The sequence below is a fragment of the Passer domesticus genome, chromosome 23, assembly GCF_036417665.1.
Source record: "Passer domesticus isolate bPasDom1 chromosome 23, bPasDom1.hap1, whole genome shotgun sequence".
NCBI classification, from domain to species: domain Eukaryota; kingdom Metazoa; phylum Chordata; class Aves; order Passeriformes; family Passeridae; genus Passer; species Passer domesticus.
Genome location: NC_087496.1, coordinates 7,809,782 through 7,829,562, shown reverse-complemented (window position 1 = coordinate 7,829,562; position 19,781 = coordinate 7,809,782). Strand labels below are relative to the sequence as shown.

The 19,781-nt window shown below is 64.6% G+C and overlaps 1 protein-coding gene across 17 annotated transcripts; it reads right to left on the bottom strand.

Moving 5' to 3' along the window:
• Positions 1-281: 281 nt before the first annotated feature.
• On the bottom strand, positions 282-18,926 carry PHLDB1 (pleckstrin homology like domain family B member 1). Of its 17 annotated transcripts, none has more exons than XM_064397809.1 (26): positions 18,641-18,926; positions 16,890-16,988; positions 16,374-16,497; positions 16,136-16,306; positions 14,200-14,325; positions 11,819-12,903; positions 10,882-11,124; positions 10,671-10,808; positions 10,408-10,545; positions 8,444-8,572; positions 7,089-7,244; positions 6,864-6,974; positions 6,661-6,750; positions 6,034-6,156; positions 5,173-5,310; positions 4,595-4,750; positions 4,036-4,203; positions 3,623-3,739; positions 3,426-3,543; positions 3,173-3,217; positions 2,495-2,786; positions 2,300-2,390; positions 2,081-2,227; positions 1,757-1,976; positions 1,596-1,681; positions 283-1,258 (listed from the first exon to the last, which is right to left on the bottom strand). In XM_064397809.1, exons 2-26 carry the CDS (start codon positions 16,947-16,949, stop codon positions 1,118-1,120), a joined length of 4,413 nt encoding a protein of 1,470 aa, XP_064253879.1. In that variant the 5' UTR covers positions 16,950-16,988; positions 18,641-18,926; the 3' UTR covers positions 283-1,117. The 17 variants fall into 17 exon arrangements, 16 of the variants coding, with proteins under 16 accessions (XP_064253882.1, XP_064253881.1, XP_064253885.1 ...); XM_064397804.1 differs by lacking the exon at positions 18,641-18,926 and adding an exon at positions 18,192-18,389; XM_064397805.1 differs by lacking the exon at positions 18,641-18,926 and adding an exon at positions 18,192-18,381 and having other exon boundaries at positions 284-1,258; positions 3,426-3,519.
• Positions 18,927-19,781: the final 855 nt, after the last annotated feature.

Here is a 19,781-nt window from a genome sequence, read left to right as displayed (position 1 = left end):
CCGCGGCCCCGTTGGCCGGGAGCACGGGATGGGCTGGGACAGGGACGGGGCAGCGGGGGCGCCGCGCGTGCGCGCGCGCCTCACGGCAGCCGGGCCTCGCGCGCCCCCTGGCGGCCGAGAGGCGCGCCTCACGGCAGCCGGGCCTCGCGCGCCCCCTGGCGGCCGAGAGGCGCGCCTCGCGGCCGGACCGCGGCCAAACCACGCCCCCATCGTGTAGACCACGCCCCCATCGTGTAGACCACGCCTCCATCGTGTAGACCACGCCCCCACCGTGTAGACCACGCCCCCACGCTCCGCCCCGGCCCCGCCCTCGCTCGGTTCGGCTCGGGCCGGGCACGGTCCGGGCTGGGCACGGCTCCGGTTCGGCACGGGCTGGGCACGGTCCGGGCTGGGCACGGTGCATCCCAGACCCCGCCCTCTTCCGGGCTCCGCCCCGCCCATGGCCGCTCCCGGTGCCGGTGTCCCGGTGCCGGTGTCCCGGTGGCTGTCCCCGGCTGTCCCCTGCCCTGTCCCCGGCCCTGCCCGCGGTGCCCTCGCTCGGTGCCGTGCCCTTAGCTCGCCCCCCGGGCCCAGCGCCCCCCGGCAGGCTCTGCCGGTGCCGCGCTGCCGGTTCGGAGCGCACAGGGACAGCCGGGTTGATGAAATGCTTTATGACCGGGCAGACCCCCAGCGCGGGGGACAGCGCTCCGACAGTACAAACGCTTTACAAAAGGGGTCTGGGTCTAGCGCAGCGCGCCGTGCTGGCAGCCCCTGGCCTCTCCTTCCCTGGAACACCATGGCAGCGACCACCAGCATCAGCCCCACAGCCAGCAGCGCCCAAGGCACAGGGCTCGGGCCCCACCAGCTCTTTGGCAGCTGTTTACATTTCAGCACTTTGATATTGTTCCAATAAAGTTTGTTTCTAGAAAGTCAACATAAAAAAAAAAAAACTTATTCCCTTGCCTGGGCAGGCAACACTCAGGGCCACGCAGCTGTGCCCAGTGCAGGGGCACGAGCTCGGCGTGCACGGCCCTTGGCATGAGGCAGTGCAGGGACCGTGGTCCCCTCGGGAGCCCCTGGCTGCTGGGATGCTCAGAAGTCCGTGCAGCTGGTGGGTCTGGGGTGCACAGCACCGCCCTCAGTTCATGAACTGCGTGTAGCCCTCGGCCCCGGTGACAATGACGTCCATCCAGATGCGCATGGCCTCGGCTGACGGGGCCACCATGAAGTACAGTCGGTCGTGGGTCTTGACACAGAAAGTGAGCGCAGGGTTGGGGCTCTGCAGGGGAGGATGAAATCAGCAATCAGCACTCTGCTCCCCTCTGAGCAGCAGCAAACCCGTCCTGGTCCCCCGCAAAGCCCAGCACTGGGGGCCTGCCCTTGGCGGCCTGAAGCTGGCACCATCGGGGGCCACAGACCACTCCAGGGGCATCCCTGGCACGCGCTGCCCTGCTGCCTCAGACAGCGTGACACAGGACAGAGAACGGGACACCCACAGGGCTGCCAGCCACACAGACACCCATGGGACACCCACAGGGCTGTCACCCACACAGACACCCACGGGACACCCACAGGGCTGCCAGCACACCCCAGCAGCGGCAGGGCCCAGCTCTCACCTTTGCAGCGCTGCGGAGGTGGTCATAGTAAACCTCTTCAATGGCTTGGAAGTAGATAACACCCTTCAGCTTTGTCTCGTGTTTATCTGCCCGAGAGAGGGAACTGCTGTTGGCCGTGGGCGATGGCACGGGGAGGGGACGGGGGTGGCATCGGGACTCACCCACGAAGTAGGAGAGGGTGCGCTTCATGCGGTCGAAGACAAACCAGCGCTTCTTCCAGGACTTGATCTTCCCGCCCATCTTCACCAGGTAGCCCTTGCACATCTTCTCCGTCAGGATGATGTGGTAGCAGGTGTCGACGCTGTGGCCCGAGGACTCGATGTGCAGCCGCAGGTTGAAATCCTCCTTGCGGATGGGGAGGTACCGTGTCAGGGGACGCGCCTGCAAAAGCAGCACAGCCCTGCAAAGGCCGCCCGTGGCGACAGGAGCCGCGTCCCTCCGCTGCCCGCTGGGCGTGCCTCGCAGTCCAGAGGACGGCAGCGCACCTGTGAGAAGTGCTTCTCCCGCAGCTTGACCTCCTTCTCCACCAGCTTCTGCCGCCGCGCGGTCTCGTCCTGCAGCCGGCGTTCCAGCTGCTCCCGCCGCCAGCGCTCGTCCTCCAGCGCCTGCTGCCGCAGCTCCATCTCCCGCTCCTGCCGGCGGCACGGCGCTCAGCCCCCGGCACCGCAGCCCTGCCCGCCGCCCAGCCACGGCGCCCCACTCACCCGGGACTCCATCAGCCGCGACTTCTCCTCGTGCGCCTCCTTCAGCATCTTCTCCATCTCCTCGATCTTCCCTGCGTCCATCCCGCTGGCACTGCAGAACAGCCACAGCTGCTGCCCCAGCAGGAAGCACCCTGAGCCGGCAGCATCCCAGCAGAGCAGGCTGTCCCCCGGCCACAGAGCCGGCCCCAGGATTACCTGGAGATGTTGTCAGGTGAGCAGGCGGAGTTGTTGCCGATGGAGATGCTGGTGTCCATGCTGTCTGAGCTCTCCAAGCTCAGCGTGTCGTACGCATGGTCCAGCTCCTCGGCGCGGGGCCCAGCGCCATGGGGACGGCTGTGGTGGAGGATGGAGTGGTGCACGAGCCGGGGGAAGGCCGCGGGGAAGGGGGGCTGCCCGTGCAGGGCTTCCCACTGGGACTGCGCCTCGGCAGCTGCTTTCTGCTTCAGCTCTGCCAGCCGCCGCTTCTGCTCCTCAATCACCTGCCGACCTGGGCGCGGCAAGACGGCAGCGTCACATTAAATGTGCCACGTTCAGAGCCACATCGTGGTGGCACAGGCAGAAGGCACTACAGGCACTGCTGGAACCACCAAGGCATGGTAGGGGCAGAGGTGGGAGCTGCTGTCAGCTCTCTGGCAAGCACTGCAACCTGTCTGGGCAGGAGCAGGGGGCACATGAGCCAGGCTGGTAAGCAACGAGCAGGGCAAAGCATTAGCAGGCTGGGGATGCACAGGGTTGTCTCTAAGCAGATGCTGAGATGCACCTGGGGTCCTGGACTGGTCATGCCCCTCTTATGTATGGCAGAAGGTGCCAGCCAACAGCCATGCTGCTGCCTCTGGGCTGCTCTAGGCAGTCCAAGTCAACCCACGTCTCTACCTGGTAGATTGCCTGGCTGCAAGGGCTCTGCTGGGAGCAGCTTGGCTGCAGATGGGCCATCAGGTGGAGGGGTCAGGAGGAAAGAGAGGGGGGAAAAGCAAGAGACTGTGAGAGAGGCACTGCATCCTGCCGGAGCACTGCTGCTGTCACCACCCTCGGCCAGGCTCCCTTCTCCATTGCCCGAGTGGCAGCGGGGATAGCGTCTCCCAGAGTCCCACCACCCCACAGAGCCAGGACAAGAGCCAGAGCTCACCCTTCTGCTGCAGGGCCAGCTGGCGCTTGGTCTCGATGTCCTGCAGCGTGGCCACCAGGTTGCGGGACAGGCTGCCCGCCGGGCTTGGGGGGCCCTGGGCAGGACAGCAGGTGGTCAGCTGCGAGGATGGGGATGGGGATGGCACCAGGCAGGTGAGAGCCACGGCCAGGGAGCCTGGGTGCCCCTGGCAGCCATACCTTGGGGGAGGGACTGCGCTCCAGCATGGAGAGGTTGAGCTGCGAGGACGAGGGGGTCCCACTCTTCATCCGAGGGGTGAGGGCACCAGCACCACCCTCTGCTTTTGCACGATAGACCTGAGCACAGAGACAGACACGAGAGAGACATGGGGGAACTGCAGAAGTCCCCCTGGACAGATGGCTCCCCAGACCCTGCTCTGTGTTGGTGCCATCGGGGCAAAGGGATGCAGCCCAAGGAGGCAGAGACTGCCCACCCCAGGCCACAGGTCTGCTCTGCCTTTGCCTGCTGCAGCAGCCAGAGCCCCAGCAGCACTCAGGGTACAGGGTCCACAGGAACATCCCCACACTGCCCCACTTTTGCCACAACCAGCGGCCCCAAAGCCTGAGCCTGGGCAGCAGAGAGCCAGGATTACCTGCAGAGCCTTGTGAGAGGAGTGAGCTTTAGCTGGAAGTGGAGGAGGGGAAGAAGGAGGAGAGACGGAGGAAGAGGAGGTCTCAAAGCCAGCCATAACCTCCTGGTACCACTTCTCTAAATCAAGAGCCGGGGGACACACAGGTCCTCCCAACAGCTGCTGCTCCATCTGGAGAGAGAGGCTGCGTGAGAAAGGATGAAGGACAAATGCAGCAGGGGGGACAGATGCACAGAGAAGAGGTCGAAGCATTCCTGCCTATGCCTGCACCACTCCCCCAGAGCTTAACATGCAGACCCCTGGGGATCCTGTGCACTCCCAGCAGCTAAGTCCCAGCAGCTGTAGGAGCCATTTGCTGCTCAAGAGAATGTGAAACCGATCAAGCACAAAGACCCCCTGCCCTGGGGGCAGTGGAGCAGCAGGCAGGACAGCCAAGGGTGTGCAGGGCGTCAAGGGCCCGAGCTGCTGCTCAGCTCCATCTGCAGCTCACCCCTTCCCGTGCATCTCCATCACCTCCCAGGGAGAGTACAAGGGGCCAAAGGGAGGGAAACAGGGCACCAACCTCTGCAGAGACGAAGGGAGAAGGGAGAGATGGAAGAGGAGCAAGAGGAGGAGCACAGCCTGAGGATGAAGGAGCCGGAGGGGTACAGCCCAGCAGGGAAGCAGCAGGGGTGTGGAGGCTGCCCAGGATACCCGAGAGCTGCTCCACGGTCACATACTGGGCAGAGAGAAGCAGATTGAACCAGGGTAAGAGCGAGGGCAAGCAGGCACGGAGGAACGAGCAGCTCCAACCCCCACAGGAAGGTTCACTGTCCTGGGAGGAAGAGCAGTTGGTGCTGGGCACTGGGTCAGGCCTGCTCTGATCCTCCTCTTGAGGACAGGATCCAACAAACAAAGGGCTGCCCCTCCCGCTGCTGGGCACCCACTCTGCTCCCGCCCTGCCACTGCACCCAGAGCAGGCAAGACGTGCACCCCAGCAAGGAGACTGGGCAGCTGGAGCCTCTGCTCCCCACTCAGCTGCAGCCAAAGTGTCCTGCCCCCAGAGAGGTGGGCTCCGAGGGCACGCAGGGGCAGCTGCCTCCCTGCCTGGGATGCAGTGGTGACCCGAGGAGCAGACCCGAGCATGCTCTGGGCAGGTACCTCGTTGGCTGTGGGAGCTACAGCAAGCAAGAAAGAGCGCTGAGCGGCAGCAGGGGCAGCAGCAGAAGCTTTAGTGTCCAGGCTGGGGCCATGTGCATTACTGCAGAACCTGAAAACGTCAGACAGCCTCATGTACTCCTAGAAATCCACGGCAAGGGAGAAGGAGAAGAGTTAGACCCGTGTGCTGGCATCGTGGCGCTGACTGTACAGCGGGAGCAAAGCTCCCTGTGCATTCCTGCCCCAACACTGCCTCCCCAGCCCTGCCCTGCTGCCCCTGGTGTCCCCATGCACCCTGGGGTGCTCAAGCTGGGCTGGGTGTGCTGGCACCCATCTTGCTCAGCCTTCAGAGCGGCTTTGCTGAGTGCCTGCGAGGGGCAGGGATGCCTCAGGGTCTTCCACAGCCACTGGCTACAAATCCTCCCTAGTGCAGCAGCACTGGATGAGGCACCTCGAGCTTGCTGACCCAACTTAAAATCCCCTTCCTCATCCTTTCTGAACCAAACGTGCCAAAGGTGGGGACTTGCTCTTATTTTGGGAAAGCCATGCTAGCAGGACCCTACAGGGTGCTGTCAGGAGGTGCCCAGCCAGATGGCAAGCAGTGAGCAAGGGGGAAACCACTGCACCAGGGTTAAAACAGGGCAGCAGCAGGAACTGGGCTGCCCAGCGGGCTCAGGAGAGCGCCTGGAGTCAGGGACTGAGTGTTAATGAGCACAGCTGCCAGAGATCTGTATGGTAAATGCTCCAGCCATGCTGCTGTGGGGCTGCCCTGCTGCCTGGGGGGGACATCAGTCCACAAAAGGGGTCTCTGCCAAGGAGGGGTAAGTGAGCAAGCACATGCAGCTAGTCCCTCTAGTTAGTTACCTCTTGTGCCTTGGGGTAGGAGTAGGTGGCAGGAGAAGCTAAGGAGGCAGCTGCTGCTGGCAGGGGGCTCAGGGGCTTAGTTCCCTCCAACAGCTCATAAGGTTCAGAGATGTGGAGGGTCTCCTGTTGAAGGGTAAAGTCACGTAGGCAAGGTGGGCACAGAGAGCAAGGTGGCAGCAGCAGGAGTCCCACTGCAGGCAGACACGAGGGGACTCTGCCATCTTGTGCCTCTACCAGCAGCAGGTCAGGCAGTACCACAGCCCCTGAGGGCATCGTGGTTCTGGCTCCCCATTCAGAGCCACAAGCAAGGTAATGAGACAACTCACTTCCACCTAAAAGTCCCTGGAGCAGCACCAAGACATCCCCATGCTTGCTCTCCAGCAACAATGGGAACCTAGGCAATCCTGTCCCATGTGCTGCTCTGTTGCATTTCCCCTTCCTCCCTCCCAACCTCTGCAGCCCATGGAGAGACTTTGAGCAGCTGGAAGCACCTGGCTCTGGTAGAAGGTACTTGGGAACACAGGAACTGCTGCAGAGCAAAGCTGCTGGTGCACAGGGCTCATCCTCACTGATGGCTGCAGCTTAGGAGAGCAGCTCTAAGCACCGCAGCCTCCCCTACCCACTTACCTCTCGGAGAGCCGAGGACATTTTTGGGAAGCTCCTGCCACCTGTGACAAGCTGGTATCGCCTCTCCAGAGACACGAGCTTCTCCTTCTCCTGCGCAAGGGGTGGCAGGTCAGAGGCAGCTAATGGCTCCTGCCACCCCATGGCCAGTCACCCCCCAAGCTCTCCCTGCCAGCCCTTGTGCCCTGCCTCAGAAGGGGCATTACCTTCTGCAGGAGCTGCAGGACGCTGCCGCGCTCCCTGGCCAGGCGCTCGGCCTCCTGCGCGCTCTGCAGCCGGATCTGGGCAGCCTGGGCGTCCAGGGCAGCCACGCGCTCCTGGGGAGCAGGCAGCAGACATGAGCTGGGCTGCTGGTGAGGCACGGCACGCAGCCTGGCCGTGCCCGACCCCCGGCACAGCCCAGCACAGGGACTCCTGCTGGCCACCCCCACCTTCCTGCGGGCGATGCTGCGGTGGCACTCGGCCCGGCTCTGCAGCAGCTGCTGGCCTCGCGCCTCACGCTCCTCTTCCAGGTGGCTCTCTCGCTCCAGCTGCTGGAACTCCAGGTCCTCAAACAGCTTGGCCTCCGTCTCCAGGGCCTCTGCCTCCTTTGAACGCACAAGAGCACTGTGAGTGGGTCTGACCCGCTGGATGGGCACCTCCGCGTCCTGCAGGCAGGGCTCCCACAGCAAAACCTCCTGCCATGCCTCCACATCCTCCTGGTGCTGGCCAGGAGGAAGAGCTGGTGGCCAAGCCTGTCCTCTGTGCCCGGTGTGGGCAGTCAGGCAGTTTTGCCTTCTGCTGGGCATCAGAAACACGAGAGATACTGACAGGAGTGTCTGCTGTCAGAAGAAGGCAATGGAGGCACCCAGAACTGGCCAGGACAGAGCAGTCACCCCATGAGATGAGCTTGCCACAGCCAGGGGCTTCGCCAGCCCTTAGAGACCAGCTGCCCCTGCTGAACCACATATGGGCTAAAGCCGTGCCCTGACAGGTCACAAAACACCATGTGCCAGCGAAACCACCAACAGCCACGCTGTGTCACCAAGCCTGCAGGTGGCAAAGCCCCAGCAGACAAGCACCATGCTGGACAAACTCCTGTGTGTCATTCCAGCCTTCATGCACCAACAGCACGTGGCAGCACTCAGCTCTGGGCCTGCCAGTGCCACCCTGGCAGCCACTGTGCCATGCAGCCCTCGGGGATGTGCTTCACCCTGCTCCATGAGACGGGCAGCCAGTGACACAGCACTGATGTGGTGCCTCTGAGGGTTCCCACACGCAGACACTGCTCCATCACCCCCCTGCCCACTCTACACCAGACCCTCATCCAGAATGCGAGTGCCTGGCTGGAGCAGGCTGTGGCAATGTGGGTTTATCTGAGCAGGCACTAGCCATGGGCTGGGGAAAAGTCAACCACTTCCAGAAAATACCAGGTAACAGGAAAAAAATGCTGAGGACTAGCAGTAACATGGACCAACGTCACTGTGTGAACAAACATTCTCAGGAAACAGCTGGAGGCAGCCAGATGAGGATGCAGCAGCCCCCAAGACGCCCCAGCCTGCCCTCCTGGGCAGGGTCCATGCTGGCGCCCTGCCCGGTGCCGAGGAGCCGTGCGGGTCCCGAGGAGCTCTGCCCAGCCGGGCCCGGGCGAGCGGCAAGCTTACCAGGACGGTGGTGCCCGGTGCCAGCCGCCTCCAGCCCGGGTGCGACGCTCCCGGTGCAGCCCCGGCTGGCAGGGAAGAGCTGGCCTAAGCTGGAGCGGAGGGAGGTGGGCCATGGTCCGGGAGGGGTGGGGGGAGACACTGACCCTTCGCATCTGCTCCTGCAATTGCTCCCGCATTGACTCGGGGCACTTATCAAGGTGGCTCTTCGACTCATGGTAAAGCGCCTGGAGGTGCTCTAGCTCCTTCCTTTCAGCATCAACCTTTGCCCTTTCCTGAATCAGGGGAGAACAAGACAAAACAAAAAGAAAAGAAAACGGGGGAAAAAAAAAAGAAGACACACTTCTCAAATGGGCGCCATGCAGAAGCTGTGAGTTAGAGAGGGGCTCAGCTGGAGACAGAGGGGGCTCAGGAGAAGGAGCATCATAGCAGCTACTGGGGGATCGAGAGATCAAGAGACAGGGGAGCTGGCCAAGCAGTGTTAGAGGAGTTACAGCCAGCCCTTGACCTCAGCTTTGTGTTTCCAAGAACAAACTTGCAGGCAGCAAAAAGATCAACGCTGATAGTATGGTTCAAGTCATCCCAATCCTGCACAGGCTGCCTTACAATAACCACTAACCAGCTTTGTTAACTGCTACCAGTTGGGAACTGCAGGTCCTGAATGCAGCCTGGGGCCATGGGCCACCCTCAGCCATCAGAAGGAGAGGGCAGCACCAGGCAGCAGTGAAAACAGGAGGCTGTGGTCCCGCAAGAGATGCTCAGGCTAGGACGAGTCAGCAGCAGAGCAGACACTGACTCCTGGGCCTGGGATGAGGGGCCTGGCCACAGGAGCAGTAAAATGGGGCCAAGAACATGGGACTGGCACAGGGGAACCACCCACAGGTCTGGCAGTACCGTACAGGGGCTTGGCATTGAGAAATGCTTGCTGCAAGGAGCCCCGTGCTCCTCACAGAGATGGGACATCATGAAAAGGGCTATCAGGGGACGTGCTGCCAGGGAGGCAAGGCTGGTACAGGCAGATGCCCCAAGAGAGGAGCTGTGGATTGCCTGGGGGCTCCTGGACATGCAGAGATGTCAGAAGTGACGGCAGAGTTCAGAGCAGGCACTGTTAGTGTGAGTGGTGCAGATGGGTTAGAAAAGTGGGTGGTTAGGTCAGCAGAGAGGCTGGGAGAGGGCTTTCCCTGCGCTCCTCTCCTGGCTCTGCATGAAGCTGTCCCTGGCTATAGAAGATGCCTACAAAGGGCTGGAAGACCAAAACCAGAACAAAACCCCCAAATGCTGTAGGAGCACCACAGGGAGGCACCAATGGCCACTCTGCCAGGCCACAGGCACCCCAACAGCCCTGGGGCTGGCCAGACCCCAAGGGACACTGATGGCACATGACAGTGGCACAGAGCTGCAGGTGGGACCTTGGCACAGGCTGCCCAGGGACAATGGCCTCAGGCAGCAGGGAACCAGATCCCAGCAGCTCTCCCAGCGACGAGGCCATGCCACACTGCCTGCAAGGCTGTGGGACAGCCAGCAACCAGCAGCTGGCACAAACGTGCCACACACGCAGCCCGTGGGTGCCTTCAGGCAGTAACTGCACCACAGGTGACATCGGGGAAGGGGGGCAGGACCCCTCCCAAAGCCACCAAGCCAAACACCTGCAGTGGTTTCCCAGGCACCTCCAGCAAGCCGAACACCACAGCAACAGCTGCCATCACACACACAGGTGCAGCAGAGGAGGTGACTTGCTGCAAGACGCAGTTCCCTAGCGAGGACAGGTAACAGGGAGAGCCAAGACCTCTGCTTCAGCACTGCCCGCGCAGGCAGCAGCCATCAGGAAAGCCTCACACCTCAGTCTCCCTGCCAGAGCAACAGGCAGCAGCTGAAATGCTCCCTGAGCATTGTCTGTGCTCTCCTGCAGCAGGGCTGTTTGACCAAGCCCAGACAGACAGACAGACAGATCCCCCCAGAGGGGCTGCTCCCCAAAGCCTCTGGGGAGCCCAGGGTCTGGAGAACATGTCCACAGGGGAATGCTGCAGCATGAGGCACTGCAGCACTGGCTGTGAGTGCCAGGGAGGGTATGGCACAGCCGGTGACGATGGGAACCTGTGACTGGGCTCACCTTGTCCCGCTCCTTGCGGATGCTGGCGTCCAGGCTGGAGAGCTTCTCCTGCAGCTGCTGCGCTGCCTCCTGCTCCTGCCGCAGCCGCAGCACCTCCGACTCGCGCTCACCCTGCAGCAGCGCCCGCTCCATCTCTGCCTGGACAGCCAAAGCCTGTCAGGACTGCTGCTCCAGCTGCATCTAGCTCATGGCCTTAGCATTTAGTGCTAACTGGTGAGGGCAGCAAGCAGCAGGGGACCCAGCGGTGTCCCCTGACCCCTCACCTCTCGCGATGTCTCCTGCAGCTGCTGCTCCAGCTCCTTGACACGACCCTTCAGCTGGTCCAGGCGTCCCAGGACAGCGGCACGCTCCTCCTCCAGCCGCTGTGCCTCCTTGGCCCGGGGGCCCGTCAGCTTCTCGTGCTGTGGGAAGGGCTGATTGGCACGGCACGGTGCAGCATGGCACGGTAACAGAATGGCAGCGATGTCCCCTTACCTCGTGGTGGGTACTCTCAGTGCTGCTGCACTCCTCCTTCAGGTTCTCCTCATCCGACCTCTCCACGCTCTCCCTCTGCTGCAGCTCTTCAGCAGCATGGCCCAGAGCCGTGGCACCCCTGGGCACCCAGTGGCCAGCATCTGTGTCACCAGCCAGGAGCCTGTGCACGTCAGCAGGCTCAGCGCCGTCTGTCTTGGTGTACTCAGCACAGAGGTTCAGGATGGTCTCCAGGCGCTGCCGCTCCTGTAAGGAAGAGCAGTCCCCATCCAGCACGCGCTGTGGCAGGAGCACGCAGAACCCTGTGCCAACGGTGGCCACCCTGCACACCGGGATGGGCAGGCAACATTACAAAGCACAGGGCAGCCGGCTCGGCGCCGCAGCCCAGCCAGGCACACGATGTGCTGGGAGCTGGAGAGGGCTGGCTGCAGGCGAGTGCCGCCGCTATTTCCAGGCGGTGACTCAGGGCGCCAGGCGTGAGTCAGGCCCCAGCAAACACGGCCCGGCCTGCAGGACTGGCACACACTCGGCAAGCCTCAGCCAGGCAGATGCCACTTCCATAAAAACTCCACCAGCCCTAAATATAGGTGCAATGTCCACAGAGCCACGGCACCACCACCAGCAAATGGGCCCTTGGCGGACAAGATGTGGGGAATTTTGCAAAGGCAGGGGTGCCACCATTTTGGCCAGTAGCCATGGGACCACGCCAGCCCCACCAGCTTCCACAGGCTGCTGTAACTTGGGGGCTTTGTATTCCCAGAGAGCTGCTGAGCACCGATGCTGCTCCTGGCCATAATCCCCCTGGATAAGCCGGCAGCCTGGCAGCTGTGGCAAATCCCCAAGAGACAAAGGCCAGGTTTCAAAGCAGCAAACAACAACAGCTATTTGCAAAGAGGGTGTCCCACACTCAAACGTGTCCCCTCCCAGCCCCAAGGCTCACCAGGCGCTCCATCTCCTGCTCTCGGACCCGCTCCTGCCGCTGCCGCCGGTGGTACTCCAGCAGCTCGTCCTCGTTGTCACTGATCTCAGTGATGCTGTTCTTGCGCTCCCGTGACCCCACGGGCAGCCGTGGGTCCCCCAAAGGCTTCCTGGGGGCGCGGGGGCTCTGCCGGGGCGAGGGCACAGCTGGGGAGCCCAGCCCGTACGCTGGGCTCAGGCAGGTGCTGAAACTGGGCCGGCGCGTGGGGTTCTCTGACAGCAGCGGGGGTGAAGGACCCCCAGCACCTTTCGACTCCTCCAGGCCCTTGCGCCTGGCACGGGGACTGCCAGGCACCTCCCTGCCCAGCCGGGGCTGTGGGGAGGGGGTGTCAGGGGCCAGCCGGGGGCTGGCAGCCCGGCGTGACAAGGAGGGACTCAGGGGAGGCAGCTCCCGCATGCTCTCCATGTTCCTCCGGGCCACCCGTGGGCTCTCGGGGGGCTGCAGCCGGGGCTCGGGCACCGCCCTGCCGGGGGGCTGCCGGCCGGGGGCCGGAGAGTCCCGCGGCTCCCGGAAGGGGCTGGGGGGCCGCTCCTGCAGGGCCACCCGTGGCCGCGGCGCCGCCCTGGGCGTCAGCCGGGGGCTGCCCACCCGGTGGTCCCCAAGCCTCTCAGCTGGCCACGGCTCACTAGAAGGCCCAGCCGGCAGGGCGGGTGGCTGGACGGTGTGGTTGTAGCTGGAGGAGCGGAGCGGGAGAGGGGGCGGCACGGCTGGGCCTTGCTCTTGGCTGCTGAGTGAGGGGCTGGTGTAGCTACTGCTGCTGGCTGGGGAGGACAGGGGAGAGAAGTTCTCGTAGCTGGAGCCCCCCGAGGCAGCCCCAGGGCTGGGTGGGGGGGACAGGAGGCAGCGCCCACCCCCGTTCACCACGGGGGACAGGGGGGATCGGCCGCAGGCAGGCGGCTTCTGGACGCCGGGGGCTGCCGACTCCTCCAGCACCAGTGAGTCCATGATGTCCTGCAGGTCCTTCTCGATGGAGCTGACAAGGGAGCTGTGGCTGTGACACCCACGCTCTGACAGCTGGTGGCCCCCATTCACCAGGGCCTCAGATTCTGCAGGGAAACAAAGAAGGCATCAGTGTGGTGTGACTCCACCGCAGCCCCGGCCTGGGCTGGGTCCTACGGGGCAGCCTGGCATCGTTCTTACACACAGCCTTGCAGAGTCAGAGCTGGGTCACAGCCCCTCTCTGCTGCACCCCGCTGCCACCCTTCCCACTCCAGCTGGGGAGTGGGGCAGGGAGCAGGCTGGAATCCCGCTAGCCCCATCACCCAGGAGACAGAAACCTGAGAGCACAGCCGCCCTCCCTGCCTCGCAGCTCCCTGCTCCCCGCTCTGGAGAGCAGCTGCCCTCACCCCCCACTGGCACCCACCACCCTGCACACCCTGGCTTCCCAGCAAGGGGTCAGGGTGCAATAGCCAAAGGCTGCTGACCTGCAGCACGTCCAGACCCACCACCACGCCGCCCTCAGCCTCTCCACACCCCAGCCAGGGTGCCCCTGCCCGGGCTGCCCCGTGCTCCCGATGTGCCTGTCACTCAGGGGACAGCGAATGGCAGCAGGCATGGAGCCCGGCCAGGACAGCGTGCCACCCGGGCTGCGTCACCCCCTGGCACCCAGCAGCTCCCCCGCGGCAGCTGGCACTGCCTTGGGGCCTGGAAAGATGTGCCACAGCCCTGCCAGTGAGATCCCACCCAGTCCCGCGTGGCAGAGCGAGCCTGCAGGGCCCGCACGGGATGCTGCACGGCTGCATGATGCTCCTCGGCCACAGCACCTCCCCGTGTCCCTCCTCCCGCCCCCCAGCTGCAGGCACGCTGCCTTCCCAACACACACGTGGCACGGGAAGGCAGCCAAGCTCCTCTCCCTGTGCCAGGGTGTGCTGGTTGGGGCAGGGATAAGGGCCACCAGCCCAGGGATCAGTGCTGGAGATTTGGACATCCCCGGGAGCCAGACACGGTACTGGCACCTGGCCCACTGCCCCACGGACAGGCAGACACAGCAAGATAAGCTCATGAGATGAAGGGCAGCAGCCAGAAGAATGGCCTTCACAGCCACTCCAGCACATAAACACTGCCTCCAAGCAGCAGGGGGGCTCCGACGGGCGATGGCTCTGCCATGGCCAGGCCGGGCAGGAGTGAAAGCCATGCCTCAGTGCCCCCACAGTCAACCTCTCTGGGGTGATATTAATCATTAACAAATACCAGTGCAACTGGTAGCAGGCTGAGCTGACGGATGGCACACCACAGCCGGGTGTGAGCCCGAGTGCAACAGGACAGGGCTGGGAGAGCACTGGGCTGATGGGCCAGGGAGCGCTTCAGCATCTGCCCTGCCTGGGACAAGGGGGATCACCTACTTGCTGGTAGCCCGTAGAGAGCCGATGGGCTTCTGCCCCCCGCGGGGATCATGCTCTTAATCCTCTTGGCCTCAGCAGGGTGGTTGAAGCGGAGGAAGGTGGCCTGGCCCAGGCAGATGGTGCACCCTTGGGAGAGAGGACAGAGGGCTCAGATGCCAGCCAACAGTATCAGAGCAGCTCCGGAGATACAGGGAGGCAGTCGGGCACTGCTGGCCCTAAGATGCACCCTCAGGAAGGGAGCGGGCTCCTGCTGTCAGCAGAGGCTTAGGGGGAGGCTGGAATCCAGGTCACTGTGCAGCAGCTGCCGGCAGCGCATCCCCGGCGCAGGCACAGCTGGGGTCCCCGCCGGGGGCGCGGGGAGCTGGCAGCACTCCAGGGCCTGCGTGGCTGCCAGCTGCAGACAAGACAGCTCCTGTCCCTGCTTGCAAAGCATCTCTTCTTGGCCCAAAGCAGCAGCCCTCTCGGGGCAAGGCTGTGAGCAGCCCGAGGAGGAAGGCACCTCAGGAAGGGAAGGGGAGCGCGGCCGCGGGCACTCACCTGCTGCCCGTGGCCATGGGGAGGCATGTGCTGGCAGCGGGGAGCATCAGGCGGCTGGAAGGCAGCTTGCTGCCGACACACCCCACTTTGAAGCGCCTGCCAGGGCGCTGGGGAGAGGCTTGCTCCATACCAACAGCCGCTGCTGAAAATCCCTCGCCGGAGGGGACGCGTTTTATGGAGCACCCGTCAGCCCAGCTCGCAGCAAGGAGAGCGAGAGGCACTACAGACTAACTGCTATCGCAGGGGCCTGTTTCTCCTGTCTAAGCAACAGGGCGGGACGGAGTCCTGCTCACCCCGGCTCAACGAGGGCATCCTGCCTGCCAGCGAGCAGTGCCGACGCCCAGCCCGGCAGGGCCGGGCCGGAGAGCAGCATCACTGCCCTGTGCCTCCCTTCCCCGCGTGCCGGCACCAGCGGAGCCACAGGTCGCCCCGGCAAAGCGACTAACCACCAACCCGCACCACGAGCACCGGCCTGACAGCCCCGCAGCTCACTCGGCCGTGGCCCGGCACGGATGCTGTCCCTGGTCCGCCATGTCCCTGCCTGCCCGGGGCACAGCAGGATGGGCGGCTCGGCTGACCCCTGCCCGCACCCCGCAGCCGTGCTCACCGCCCGCTGCGGCACCGGCGAGCCCGGGCAGCGCCCCGCGGGCCGGAGCCTCCTCCGGCGGCCACGTGGCTCCCATTGTCCCGGGGGGAGCCGGCGGCAGCGCCCACGCGGGTGGGTCCCCCCTTCCCGAGAGCGACGGGGCCAGGCGCGGGGGCACCGCGGGGACAGCGCCTGCGGGGGCACGACGGCTCCGTGCCCCGCGGAGCAGCGGGAGCCAGCCCCGCCCGGCGCGGACACGCGTGGCCGCGGCACCGCACTCACCTCGCCCCGCCGCCGCCGCCGCCACCGCCACCGCCCGGCAGCGCCGCCCGCCCCGGGGAGGGACGGGGGCCGGGCCTCGCCCGCCCCGCCCGAGGGTCCTCCCCGGGAAGCGAGACGGCAGCTGTGGAGGGCGGGGAAGGGCCTGAGGCTTTGTCCGTGCTCCCGGGAGCGGCCCTGGGGCCGGCCGGGTGCGAGCCCCGAGCCACGCAGGCAGAGCGGCGGTGTCCCGGCACACACCCCTCGGGAGGGCACTGGGGTGTTCTCCTCTGTCATTTCCCTTCCCAAAGCTGGCTCAGCATCTCCGCTGTTCCTCAAAGCCCGCCCGGGTCTCTCCCTTCCCACCTCGCTCGATGCACGCAGCAAAGCCAGCTCTCCAACCGTGCCAGGACCTGGCAGTTCCCACCGCCCAGCATGGAGGCCGGGAGTATGCTGGCTGGGACATGCAGTTACTGGATGGCTCCTCCAACACCCCAAAACTCAACGGCACAACTCCACGGGCAAAGGTTCGGGTGACCCACGGCCGGCTCCCACCTTGGCTGAGGTGCGTGGGCCGCTGGAGCGGCACGCCGTCGATGGCACAGGCGTTGCCACAGGGGTGCAGGGTGAGTGTCCCTCGCACGTTCTCGATGTAGCAGTGCTGGGGCGCCAGCCCGGGGCCTTGCAGGACGATGTCTGTCGCAGCCGTGCCAATGGTGGTCCTCCCTGCCAGCAGAGAGGGCGTCTCAGTGTCTCCGTCACCAGGGTGCCCGTGGAGACCCCCGGCACTCACCTTCCTCCAGGGGCAGGAGTGTGATGGCAGTGCTGAGCCGCCCGCTGCCCAGGCTCACCAAATGTGGCTTCTCCGTCTGCACTTTCAGCCCCTTGCCCGTGTCGATCAGGTCCAGGGGGCTGTTCTGTAGGAGGAGAGGGAGGGATGCTCGCAGCTCCTGCAGCTGCAGCCCAGTCCCCTGCACTGCCCCCCTGGCTGAGCTGCTCCAAAGCAGCCAGGATCAATGCCCAGGCACAGCCACATGGCAGCAGGACTGCCCAGCAGCAAGACACAGGAGGGGAGGGCTCTCCTGCCTGTGCTGCCTATCCTGGGAAGCTGAGGCGAGCTGCCATGGGAGCTGGAGATCCATGGGGCTTGGGCTGCATCTAAGAGGATCCCAGCTGCAGCCGCTTAGCGGAATGGGCTTTGCTGGGATCCCGTAAGAGGATCGGCTGAGGCCGGAGGCAGGGCTGGCTGCAGAGGTGGACTCCAGCCACATCCCCCTGTTCCCACAGAGCACAGGTCCTGTGTGCTCACCTGGATGACAGTCTGGACTCTGTGGGTTGGGCTGGTGGGGGTCCTGCCAGGTGCCTCCATGGTGCCTGCTTGGAGACGGCGGATGGTACCGGACACGGGCTGCCGGAGAAACAGAATGACCACGAGTGACCACGCTGGCCATGGCCTTGATGGATCTTTCCTGCACATCCCGGGCAGCAGCCCGAGCACAAACCCTCCCCATTCCAAACCAGCATTTGCCACCAAGAGGATTACCATCCTGAGCCCCTGTTTTCATCATGTCAGCAGCTGCCTGAAGCCAGTGAGCATCCCTGCCTGCCAAGGCATGCATCCTACCCAGGCACACATCCCCATCCACCTGGGGAGACCCATGCATGTGCCAGCCATCAGGAGAAGACAGTCCGGGAAGGAAAACTGCACATGCACTCAGTTCTGGGGGCATGGTGTTGGAAATACATGCTTTAAACACCAAGAGCTGTGAGCAGCCAGACCCCCATGGCTTTCACTAGAAAAGCAGATACAAACACAGGGTCTGGCTGTCCCCAGCAACGCCTGGGCACCCCTGTCCATGCCGCCAGTGCCCAGCTCTATCCCACAGAGTCCAGCCAGTCTCTGCTCCCACAGAGTCCAGCAGCAGCTCATCGTGCACATAGCTGAGTGTTTCATACCCCAGCCCATGTGGCCCTCAGCCCGAGGCCGGCAGGCAGGGCCACCACCCATGGAACGGCCATGCTGCCTCACATTCTCTGCGTGAGTGGGAGGCAACTCGAGGAGGAACAATTTCCGTCACCCGGCACTCACGCCATGTCGGGATGCTCCAAGGATCTAAATTTACCGTCTGCTGCTCCCCACGTCCCTCCCTTCCGCCTTGGACGAGCCGACTGTGGCTTAACCCTTCCCGGGCAGAGCGCATAGGAAGTGCTCCGTCCCCGTTCGGAGGCTCCGGTCCCGGGGCCGCCAGGAGGAGCCCCGGGCTCGGCTCTCGCAGCATCGCCGGCTGTCCAGCCAGCCCCTGGAGGGACCCCCCCGCCCGTCCCGCTCTGGGCTCAGCTGCGGGGGCGAGCGAGCGGCTATTACACACTCTGGAAAAAATGAAACGCTGGAAAACACCAGGCGTGGGATCCAGGACCTGGATGAAACCCGGGCGTCTCCTGCAGCAGCGGGACTGGCCGCCCCACAGCAAGGGCTGCGTGGGGACCACAGCCACACCACGCGGGGAGGGACAGCTCAGCTGGGGCAAGGGGGGCCTAGAGATGAGGTACCCCGAGAGCAGTTCGGGGTGCCCGCCGGCTGCCGAGCAGGATCCCTGCTCTCCCTCCTTACCTGCCACCTGGTCCGGGTGCCGAGCGGGGCCCTCCGCGGCAGGGTGCCCATGTTCCCCGGGCACTGCGGTGCCGCACTGCCCAGCATCTGGAGACCCCGGCCGAGCCCCTGCCCTCGCTTACACCTACGTCCCGTCACAATGCTCAGGAAGGAGGAAAAGCCAGGAGGGGCCAGGCTGCTGCAGAGGAAGGGAGCGGGGCCAGGGTGGGATCTTGTGCTGGTGTTAACTCCTTCCCAGCATGGTTGTACTGGTGAGAACCATGGAGGACCCCCATCCCGTCCACCTGGGGGATCGTCTCCGATTCTGCTGCCTGCTGCCCAAACTCTCCACCAACACCCCCACTCCACAAGCAGCCCCGCCTGCCCATGAGCTGGAGGGTGACCCTGGCATCCCATCGCTTCCCAACGCCCCCAGTCCCGCAACACTGCCCTCCGAGAGAGCCCCTCACCTGTGCCGGCAGCACGCAGGGAACGCCTGCGCCAGCCCAGCCCGTCCTGCCGGGGATGCAGCCCCTCTCCAGCCGGCTCTGCTGCAGGAATGCGGGGCGGGAGCGCGGCCGCCCCAGCCGGCGCCCCACCGCTCGGCCGGACAAGGCGGCCTTTCTTCTCCCGCCGCCGCCTGCAGAACGCGCCGCTTGTTCCCGCCGTGGGAAGCGGTGGAGGCAGCAAATGCCAAGGGGTCGGGCTCGGTTACCACCGAACAGCCCACGGTCCTCGAGCACCCCACGCAGGACTGCCTACTCAGCCCCGGCCTCCTGGAAGACAAAAGCCCCTTTCTTCACCTGGCACGGCCAAAAGCCTCACCTGGGAGGACGCCCAGCCTCACGGATGCAGAGCTGGCTCCACACAAACATGCTGCCCTGGGGTGCAATCCCTGCATCCCACTGCCCACAGGCTGCAATCTGCCTGGCCCAAGCCCACTGGGCAGGGGGGCTCTGGGGGTCCACTCCTGTCTGACCTGCTGTTGCCCACCCAGACCCAAACTGGGCACAGCGCGTCCTGACTCACCCCACGTCAGGTACCAGCACACCCCAGAGCTGCTCTGTGTGCCAGGACACGGGCAGGGGCATTCAGCCTCGCTCATGAAGGAGCACGGACTGGCAGGCCATGCCATGCGGTATCAGCCACGCTGGGATGAAGCATGGCAGAGCCATGGCACCCCCTTGCACGGCCTCATCCCCACTTGTGGCTGGCTGGTGAGTCACGGGAGGAAGCTGAGTGGCCAAGCTAAGGGGTGCACACGGCGGAGCATCGCAGCCTCCAGCCAACTTGGCCGCCTGCTTGCTCCCCATCTGCGAATGCGCTTCGGGTGCTCACCCCTTCCCACACCCTCTGCCCTAGTAAACAACCGGCCCTTCCGCCGGGCCGCCGGCAAGGGGGAGCCTGTCTCCAAAGCCAGAGGCGAGTGGGGAGCTGTTCCTGGCCTCTGCCTCCCGGTCTGGGGCTGACAACCGAGTGGGGGAGACCCAGGCAGCCCCATCCCACCCAGGCGAGGGACGGGGGGCTGCGTTGCGGTTGCTGGGACAACGCCATGATCCTGGCAATAACACCACCATAAATCAGCTGCCAGACAGCTCCGGCGGGAGCTGA

What these genes read in the sequence shown, in the direction of transcription:
- PHLDB1 (XM_064397804.1), bottom strand. Translation starts at nt 18,278, where the DNA reads ATGCTGGGCAGTGCGGCACCGCAGTGCCCGGGGAACATGGGCACCCTG. An exon ending in CTCCCTTCGTCTCTGCAGAG is followed by an intron (nt 4,204 to 4,594) that starts GTTGGTGCCCTG and finishes CTCTCTCTCCAG; the next exon opens with ATGGAGCAGCAGCTGTTGGG. An exon ending in GCTGGCCCTGCAGCAGAAGG is followed by an intron (nt 3,218 to 3,425) that starts GTGAGCTCTGGC and finishes GCCCATCTGCAG; the next exon opens with CCAAGCTGCTCCCAGCAGAG.